Below are 10,000 nucleotides of genomic sequence, written 5' to 3'. Positions count from 1 at the left end.
GATTCCCTGTTTGGTCTTAAAAACTGACATTGGTCCATATGGTAGATGTTGTGGTGACCTGCATTTATATTGTTTTTTAATATGCATCTTTATTGTGTGTTTTTACTGCAAACCATGTCTGCAAACCAAATTTCCCTTATGGGTATGCCCTGAAGATGGTCTACTCCACCGAAAGCTTCATTCAATATAGAAACTTACATGGATCTAAGCGTGCAGACGTTTTGCTCTACCGCTTTGTTGTTTTATGACCTCTAGCACCTTAGCATAAGACAGTAGTCGAGTGTGCGGTGATCCTCCTATAGACTCTTATGGGACAATTAAATTGAATTGAGTTGAATTATTCAATATATGAACCTCTAACAGCCCTTCCAGCTTTGGATCATGTTTTGGATTACCATATTTGGATTATTTCTTGCATGCATTGTATGTGGGTGGGAGTGTTATGTATGGGTGTATGTGTCACAAGACATATTCGTCGGTCAAGGATTTGCTGATCACTTATTCAATATGACTGATGTTCTGACACATTTTGTCTTAAACCCCTCCCACCAACTGCCCCTGTGTTTTTATAAGGGAGGCAACACAGGACGACCAGACAGAGACAATCAGCAACTGTAAAGCAAGAACTACTCACAGTTAAGGAGATCAGTGACAGAGAAGGCTAAAATCCTCCCACAGGATTAATCAGCTTGAGCCACAATACAGGCAAATTCCAGAGGATTGCAAGAGCAGATACCAGTCACCTCGACAGGAAGAATAACACCTCCATCAGGACCTCGGTTTGGACTGTCAGGTAAGCAGATTTCACAAAGCTTCACTGTGGGATTGTGTTGCACTCTGACAGATGAAACCTTTCAAGTTGTGACATAATATAAGGGATCTTAAAGATGTTATTTTAAATCTGTTTTGTGAGTGACAATGAGTGAATGTGAATGAAATATGAGACGATAAAAAACACATTTAGTAAATTGGATACGGAAGTATTTGGTTCCAGAGGAAATAAAGTTCATGTAACCATTTTCTTCTGATGCCACTACTCTACTGATACTGTATCCTACTGAGATAACAGTTAGAAGTGTAAATAATTTGAAGTGTACATAATACAGAGCAAATATGATACAGTGATGTGCAAATGCTATGCAGCAATCAACAAGCCTCCGTTGATACTGCACTCACTGTACAGATAATGTTTGAAGAGTGTTTACGGTACAGTACGCACAGAGTGAGCATGCTCTATCTGTTTTCAATTACTGCATGCATACAATGAATGCAAATGTAACACCGTGGAGATGGTCACACTTAAACCCAGACAAAAGGAACCACGTGCTTCTCAATAGTCACACAACATGTTTCTATTCCTGCATGTAAATGTGTGTGTGTGTGTGTGTGTGTGTGTCAGTATGCCTGTGTGAAGATTAACTCCATATAAGGGAAGGGGATGTTTTCAATGTGTTCGCTGAGCCATACAGAATTGTTATTTTCCATTTCTGTAAATTGATTTCCTTTTTTTTAGGTCCATCTACAGACGGACAGAAGAATCCCCTACAAGGAGAAGAGGAACCAGAAGTGACGATGAAGCTGTTAGTCATTCTAGCACTCGCAGCCATCTGTATTCACACGGTAAGCAACAATCAGAGGAAACAACTTTGGATTTCAATAGCCGGATTCTTACTTCACATCCCATTGGGTTAGAGACTGTACTGTTGACAAATCTGTCTGACCAAGTGTGTCTGCGTTCCTCTCAGGTTTTTACAAGGAGCTCCAGGAGAAAATTCAAGGACACTCATAGAAGTAAGGCGACCGTCTAATCATGCCGTAACTGATTTACTCCATATTGCACACACATTCTGTATGTAAGTATGTTTGTCTTTGCAGTGCGGTCATCAGAGACGTGTCTGTCTGGGGACGGCAGCAGCTACAGGGGGTCTGTCTCTGTGTCGGCACGCGGCCGCCGGTGTCTCTACTGGCGCAGGTCCGAATACATGGGAGGACAAGCGGCCGCAGTGGGACTGGGCCCTCACAATTACTGCAGGTATACTGTCACAGCTACACGCCCACAGCCACCTACCTGGCACCTTGTAACAATTGGTGAAAGGTGTCATGTGTGTTGTGAATGTTAATTGATTGAATTTGATTGCCAGGAATCCTGACCAGAGCTTGATGCCATGGTGCCGTGTCCGGAGAGGGAATAGGTTTTTAAGAGAGCTGTGTGACATTCCTAAATGTAAGACTGACACTGGTGATTTAAAAATGATTGACATATGCCTGATTTGATATTTAAACATTTCAGTGTTACTCTTCTTCTGCACTGTTGGATTAACTCCATCTGTTTTTGCTTCATTACAGGCCCCATTTCAACAGTAAAACCTCCTGTTACAACAGTAGTGGATACAGGTAGGTTCTTTGTTCTTAATTATATTTCAGATGCATCATCTTCTTAATAATGACTGGCCTTGATCAGCTCTCATTGACTTGACCTGTGTGTCCCTGTAGAGCTGACATGTGGTGAGAGGCCACAGCTGAGACAGAATAAGATAGTGGGTGGCTCTACCACACCCATAGAGTCCCAGCCATGGGTGGCGGCCATCCTCCATCAGCGTCCCGGTTACCGGTGTGGAGGCTCTCTCATCGCACCTTGTTGGGTCCTCACTGCTGCACACTGCTTCCCTGATGGGTGAGACCCACACACAAGCCTTACACACACATACATGCACACATACACACACACACACACACACACACTCACACACACACACACACACACACACACACACACACACACACACACACACCGCAAATACAAGACACTTTAATTTCCCCCACTGCATTTTAGATGCTATACTGGCAATAGGTCTCTTAAGAGTAGGTTTTGTTTTGATGCATACAGTATGTTTGCATGTTTATGAAGTCCTGTGTGTGTATTAAATATGTGTGTGTTTCCTTTTCGCTCAGTGAGCACACCGAGACCCAGCGTCTGTCTGTATACCTGGGGAAGAGCTCCATCATTGATACTGACATTGACAGGGAGCAGAAGTTCACTGTGGAGCAACTGATCATCCACCAAGAATACAACGATTCCCTCGGCAACTACCTCAATGACATAGGTGAGCACATGCATGAGTGTGTATGTATATGTGTGTGTGAGAGAGAGACAGTTACGTGGGTACTGTATGTGCATGTATAAGGTTAGATCACAGAGGAGCAGGACTCATAACTGTGTTTGTTTCTGTATTTCAGCACTGTTGAGGATCAAGAACAGTGATGGTGAATGTGCGGTGCGGACAGCGTCTGTGCGGACCGTTTGCCTTCCTCCACCTCTCACTATGCTTCCTCCAGGATTCGAATGCAGCATCGCAGGATTTGGCAGGGAGAGATTTAGTACGTATGGTAGAACCTCTAACCTTTAACCAATCTCTCTATTCAGCCCCAACCGTTCATTAGACTAATGATTGATGTCTCAGCCATTCTCATGATGCTCACAACTGATCCTGTGTCCCCTGCAGACGCATGGCAGTTCTCACAGCAACTGAAGGAGGCAAAGGTGTCACTGCTGTCCCAGAGCGTCTGTGAAAGCGAACCTTACTATGGAAATCGCATCACCAAGAACATGTTCTGTGCCGGGAGCCCCGACTGGAGCACTGATGCCTGCCAGGTGAGCAGATAAGGGAATGTGTGACTATGTGTGTGTGTGTACATGTGTGAATATGGGTTAGAGCGATATATCAGTCATTTCGTCTCCTGCAAATTGTAAATGCCCAGAGTTTCCCCCTAACACTGAATAGGTGCGGTGGGTTACTCTGCCATAAGGAGCTGCAACCCACCTTAAAGAATTTCATTAGTCTTGGTTTCCATGGAGAGTTTTAATGCCCAATGATGGTCTAAATGCTGTTTCAGAGGCTTTTCCGCCCTGCCAAGAAAAAAAATATGGGGGAAAATAGCATGAAAATAGTCAAACTGAAAGATATTGGAGTGTACTGGTGGCTCAATTGGCACCAATCCGCAACATCCTGGGTTCAAATTTGGCATGGGACTCAGCTTTGTTGCATGTGACTCCCCTTTCCTGTCTCTCATCGCTGTGAACTATCAAACAAAGGCAAAATGCCAAAAAGTAATCTTTAAAAAAATGTAAAGATATTGAATATCGTCACAAAATATCGGCTATCAGCAGGTTCAATATGGGTACACATATCGGTCTTCAAACACCAAGCCTGACTTTGTACTGTGAGTGTTGACAGGTGTGTCCTCTCCTCACAGGGTGACTCCGGCGGCCCCTTGGTGTGTGAGGTTTCGGGCCGGATGTTCGTGTTCGGGGTGGTGAGCTGGGGCGAGGGCTGCGCCTGGGAGAACAAACCGGGGGTTTACACACGCATCACCAACTACAACAACTGGATCTCAGAGAAAACGGGGCTCCCTGCCTACACAGCGGGAGTCATGTATCCCACAAAGTGATTCTGTGGGAGAAATCAGCGGTCAGACAGGCTGAAAATGTTTTTTAAAGGCATATTTGGCAGCTATTATCTATATGTATGCAAGTATGTGCAGTGGATTGTGGCCACTGGCTTCAAAGTGCACAGAGTAGCAGCTGACAGGCATCGCTATTAAACTATAATGAAAATACTTTTGCACAGTGCCTAGCATAGAGTGTGTGTTGGTTGAGACGTGGTTTGTAATGTGTGTTTTGAATGTGTAAAACTGCATTTCAAAATGCCGATTTACTGTAACATGCCAAAGTGTACGGTGTTTTAAACATCTATTGTTTGTCAAATGTATATAATATTGAATATATTTTTGATTTACTTTTTAATTTTTGTGTGCTAAGATTGCTAAGGGACATGAAATTTGAATATAAGTTATTAAACAGTTTATTTTTATTTTATTTACTTCTTGTAGAGGGCTGGCCCTACTGTTGAACATTACTTTGTAATAAATAATAATATTGGTATTACATATTCATTTGTTTTAATTCCACCTCCAAAAACACCCATTCTCTTTCTATGTGTCTCTCTCTCTCTCTCTCTCTCTCTCTCTCTCTCTCTCTCTCTCACTCTCGCACACACACACACACACACACACACACACACACTCATGCACGCATACTGGCATGCACGCAGACACTTGTAGTCCATATTCCTGTTTCTGATTTTTCTTTTCCTGTGGTCTTTATGTTAGAAGTCTATAGCAGCAAATATGTAGCAGCTGTCAGAGGACATAACTGTGTCTACAGGTGACAAATCATTTCTATTTATTGAAATGTGCGTGTGAAAAAAAAGAGAAAAACTAATATGATCTGACTACTCCTGAATTTCCCCAAGGGGATCAATATAGTGCTATCTTATCTTATCTTATCTTAACTTTTGTACTGATCTGCAGCTGTCGAGTTTTGTCCCCCCCCAACATCAGAAAAAAACATAAGAAAGCCAGTAAAATCCTGCTGGAACAACAGATGTTTGGTCTATTTACTCCAAACAGCCTGAATGGAGATTTATAGTTAACTGATTAATGATGGTTTGGATTCTTTGTGTGTAATGAGTGCGAATCAGTGGCTCTCTACTCATGCTGCAGGTATGGCAGGAATCAGTTAAGTGTAAACTTTGGTAAAGAAGTGTCTGCAGTGATGGGAAAACTAGTAATGACAGTAAAACCTCACCCTGCGGGACACACTGGGTTTCCCCCTAAGAGTTTGTGTACCATGGGTTGTATTCATTAAAACATGTTTGTCATCGTCCTTCAGTGAAAGTGTCCCTCTGTCAAACAGTAGAGGACGCTGTTGTGTAAAATTCATTTACCTGCTGCTCAGTAGCCTCTAACACACCGCAGGGCACAGAAAGTGTTCCCGTAAGCAGTCAAATAGAGATGGAGCCAGTAGCTTTAGAACTGAAGATGGTTGTAGGTTCAAATCCTTAACACAGGCTAAAATAGAATAGAATAGAATAGAATAGAATAGAATAGTCTTTTATGTCTTTTTTTTATTATCCCAGTGTGTAACCCTGTCTTATATTCTTATTTTATTTTATCTTATATTTACTTCACATCTGGTTTCATTTTTAATCTCTTGTCTTCTGTTCTCGCTTAGTGTACTTATTTATCTTGTTTTAAAAAGTGCTATATAAATAATGTATATTATTATTAGAATTGAATAGAATAGAATAGAATTTCACGTCAAAATGTGTTTAAATATGAGGTAAAAGTACAGATTTTGACATGACATTCTAACATTTGATTAGGCCTTGTGTTCATCTTCTTATGTGAAATCAAAATTAGATTAAATTACACTAAACAAGATCAACTTCATGCCACTATCCCAATACTTTTGACTACATGTCTGTATTCCCAACCTGAGATAAGAGGTTTGGGATATTTAAGTGACAGCGGGGTGTTAAGGAGGGCCCTCTCCTGTTACTGACCGGGAGACACAGACCACCCACTGAGGCCACAGACACACCCACACACCAAGTAACTAAGGAACTGAGTAACTAAAAAACAAACAAACTGACTGATGAACTAACCAACTATCTGTCAGGAATACAAGAATCCCCACTGCAATGCCACATGCCAAAAGTGAACCAGCAGGAAGTAGCACATGAATAGAATGATTAAGCAAAACCTGGCATCAACACGGACATGTTAACTCACCTTGTCTATCTATCTATCTATCTATCTATCTATCTATCTATCTACCTATCTATTGATCCATCCACCCATCCATCCTTCCACAGTATGACTCCACACATTCTCTCACTGTCTCATTTGGCATAATAAAAATCAAGCGTGTATACAAGTGTGCCCATGTGTGTATTTTGGGGATGCAGAGCTTTCTAATAGTCACTGAATGTCATCTCTGAGTAAAATTAGAAATACTGACTATAGAATGTGCGATGAGATATGTACAATAATCTGTCACTGTTGTTTAATTCCCCCTTTTGTTCCCACCAAGGCATTTAGCTGTAAAAAGCTGGACTACTGCATGACTGTATCTGTCCTGTCCACCTGAAGCTAGAACTAATGACATGGTAGCTGAGTTTACAGGTCTACTGGTTCTGGCTGTTTCTGTCTAAAAGGCACATAAGCAGGCAATCTGGCTTTTCCTACCAACGTGGCTGTCAGCCTATTTTTGCATTTTATGAGCGAATTGATTAATTGTCTGACCCTCACACTCGTATAACACCTGCAGAGGCCAAAAAGCAGTCAGAGCAGCCCTGCAGTCAGAAAGAAGTATAGATGATGAGGTAGGAGGAAAATATAATAGCCTATACAGTCTTGTCACGGACAGACAGTGAGAAAGTCCAAGGATCTGGTTTTGTTTATTTCATTCCCAGAGGGTAAAACAAGCAGACGAGATACTGTAAGCTACTGCACATTATGTCTTCCCCTAGTTCTGCCTATGATAATATCGCCTCCTGCAGCATTTTCTTTTCAGACGCTTGAGGGAAGAGACAGAGACAGAGAGTGAGGTCAGGTCAGGTCATCAATAAACTACATTCTTTGTTCATCAGTGCGGTAGAGATGAGGTTTAATGTGGTTTGGGGAAGGCTAGGCGAGGCAAATAGGTTTGTCAGATTCATTGCTGATTTACTGTTTTCTCACGGTGGATAGGCTACATTTTCTCTTAATATAGCCCATTACCGTTCAACGTGATCATTGGCTTTGGCTGTACAAACACCAGCTGTTTGCACACCGAGACATAATTGAAAGCTATAGAACAGTGTTTCCCCTTTCATTTTTAATAGCAGTGGTGTTTGAGAGTCATTTTAGCTTCTGTCCCAGTATCAGCTAAAGTGCAGGCTGTACCACTATAAAAATTCTATACTTTGTGATAAAAACATCAGTTATACCCATTGGCTAAATGTTTGTGTGCGTGTGTGTGTGTGTGTGTGTGTGTGTATGTGTGTGTGTGTGTGTGTGTGTGTGTGTGTTTGTTTGTTTGTTTGTTTGTTTGTGGGGTTGGATGACCATAATTTCTTAAATCTCACATCTTATCCTGCAGTGGTGGCAGTTTTCTTGCTGTGGTGCCCCTCACTCCTGACTGAATATAGAGGAAACTGCTACGGAATACCAGAGCACATGTGCAGTGACAGTCTTTGGTCAATGCATGCACCTGTCCATCTTAACACTAATGCAGTCTCATATTCAGTCTCTTATTTTTTAATAAGTGAATAATTCCGCCACTACCATGAGATAATTCCACTTGTTTCCAATGCAGTTTCACTTGCTTCAGTAATTTTCTAGAAACAATATCTCAGTGGCTAATAAGTTAGATCACTTCATGAGAAAATGACACTTGATTCAAGATTATTTTGAAGCAAGCTGATCTGCATTGGAAACAATTGAAATTACTCTAATTATCTTAACCCACAGGCAGGAAACTTGAGTTTAAGACTCAATAATGGATTAAATGTCTTTTTAAGAGCTGTATTTTTGCAGTGTACAAATGGAAGTATGCATTTTGGCAAGGGACGGCCTCTTCTACTAAACATGGTTCTGCTGCAGTGAGCTGGAGAGAGCGGGGAAGGCCCAGTGTCACATCTTGTCAGAGGGCTTGTATTTCCAAGCAGAGGCTCGGTGTGCAGCAGCGGGTGTTTATGTTTTCATGTGTCCAGCGACTGACTCACACCTCTTTGTCTAATACCCCATACCTCTCCCAACTCCCACGCCCCTCTTAAAAAAAGAAACATGTCAAAGCAGCGTTATTGCACCAGAGCTCCAATCACAGCAAACAATCAATCAGCACAAAAACATACAACGTTAGCAGGAACGCAGATCCGAGAAATCATGGCCTAAACTCACTCCGTCCAGCTAAAAACCAACGATATACAATCCAGCCAGCTAGCACGTCATTATTGAAAGCATACTTCAAAACCACTCTAAACAAGCCGCTGCTATGGCTTCTATCAAAGTCTGTTTAGACAAGTCCAGATATACAGACAGTTCACAGCGGTGCTACTGGACTCTTGTCACAGTTCATCCTACTCACCGCAATTACTCATACAGAGGCCAGTTTACTTTATTGCTCCTCTACTCTGCCTCAATCCATATAGGGGTTTCAGACGCACTGACACTGAGTCTTACTCCTCTTTATGGACAATTCCTGAGATGAAGCTGGTAAAACACTGTGTCCAATCCATCGCTGGTGTTAGAGAGAGAGAAGAGAGAGAGAGAGAGAAAAGGGAGAGAGAGAGAGAGAGAGAGAGAGAGAGAAAGTTGGGTGGGTGACAGTGAAGGGTCACACTGATGGAGTTTTCTAATGGAGTTTTCTGTGTTATCCCATGGTAACAGCATTTAGATATTAGTGCAAGTAGAAACCTGAGGAGGAGAGGAGAGGAGAGGAGAGGAGAGGAGAGGAGAGGAGAGGAGAGGAGAGGAGAGGAGTTTTACAGACTCATTGTAAAATTATATGATTTCTGTTTATTACAGGTGTCTGGGTGCACTGGTTGGGTCTTTATGCTGCTCAATCCTCTCTGTGCAGTTTGACAGTGGCTTTTTGAACTGGGCAGACCAGAGAGTCCAGTCCCTCTGGTTTGAGACAGCAGCCTCTTGTCCACACCCACACTAAGACTAACACACACACACACACACACACACACACACACACACACACACAGACACGCACACATACAGAGGTCTCTGAGTTCCGGGCCATTTGGTAGACGCTGGGGCTCTGGAATATAAATACCGCTGTTTTATTTTGCTGCTGGGGTCTCCGGTTTCCCCAACATAGATTCAGACCTGAGCAGCAAGGAGAACCCCTCCGCCAGCCACACACACACACACAGAGAGAGAGAGAGAGAGAGAGAGGGGGAGAGAGAGAGAGAGGGAGAAAGAGAGACAGAGAGAGAGAGAGGACCAGACCATTGCCAATACACCTGCAAAAATTGCCAATACACCTGCTAAATGAGAACTTGCAATCAATGTTTACAATGGAATTTCCCTCTAACGCATTTGTTCAGAAGAAGATTGTTTTCACACACTTTAGAATATCAAGTGCGGCCTGTCAGGTGAATGT

General features: G+C 42.4%; 1 protein-coding gene across 1 annotated transcript; it reads left to right on the top strand.

The window, feature by feature from the left end:
- The first annotated feature begins 610 nt into the window (after window positions 1-610).
- On the top strand, window positions 611-4,891 carry LOC139922914 (urokinase-type plasminogen activator-like). The gene is made up of 11 exons (XM_071913560.2): window positions 611-793; window positions 1,514-1,620; window positions 1,746-1,791; window positions 1,876-2,032; window positions 2,142-2,224; window positions 2,347-2,394; window positions 2,494-2,674; window positions 2,953-3,104; window positions 3,238-3,378; window positions 3,504-3,652; window positions 4,255-4,891. The coding sequence occupies exons 2-11, from the start codon at window positions 1,573-1,575 to the stop codon at window positions 4,447-4,449; spliced, it is 1,200 nt and encodes a 399-aa protein (XP_071769661.2). The 5' UTR covers window positions 611-793; window positions 1,514-1,572; the 3' UTR covers window positions 4,450-4,891.
- Window positions 4,892-10,000: the final 5,109 nt, after the last annotated feature.

Source organism: Centroberyx gerrardi, chromosome 15, assembly GCF_048128805.1.
Source record: "Centroberyx gerrardi isolate f3 chromosome 15, fCenGer3.hap1.cur.20231027, whole genome shotgun sequence".
NCBI classification, from domain to species: Eukaryota; Metazoa; Chordata; class Actinopteri; order Beryciformes; family Berycidae; genus Centroberyx; species Centroberyx gerrardi.
Note: the sequence above shows the minus strand (reverse complement) of the source record. Positions and strands in the feature narration are given on the sequence as shown.

What these genes read in the sequence shown, in the direction of transcription:
- LOC139922914 (XM_071913560.2), top strand. Translation starts at nt 1,573, where the DNA reads ATGAAGCTGTTAGTCATTCTAGCACTCGCAGCCATCTGTATTCACACG. An exon ending in ATTCAAGGACACTCATAGAA is followed by an intron (nt 1,792 to 1,875) that starts GTAAGGCGACCG and finishes TTGTCTTTGCAG; the next exon opens with TGCGGTCATCAGAGACGTGT. An exon ending in CAACTACCTCAATGACATAG is followed by an intron (nt 3,105 to 3,237) that starts GTGAGCACATGC and finishes TCTGTATTTCAG; the next exon opens with CACTGTTGAGGATCAAGAAC.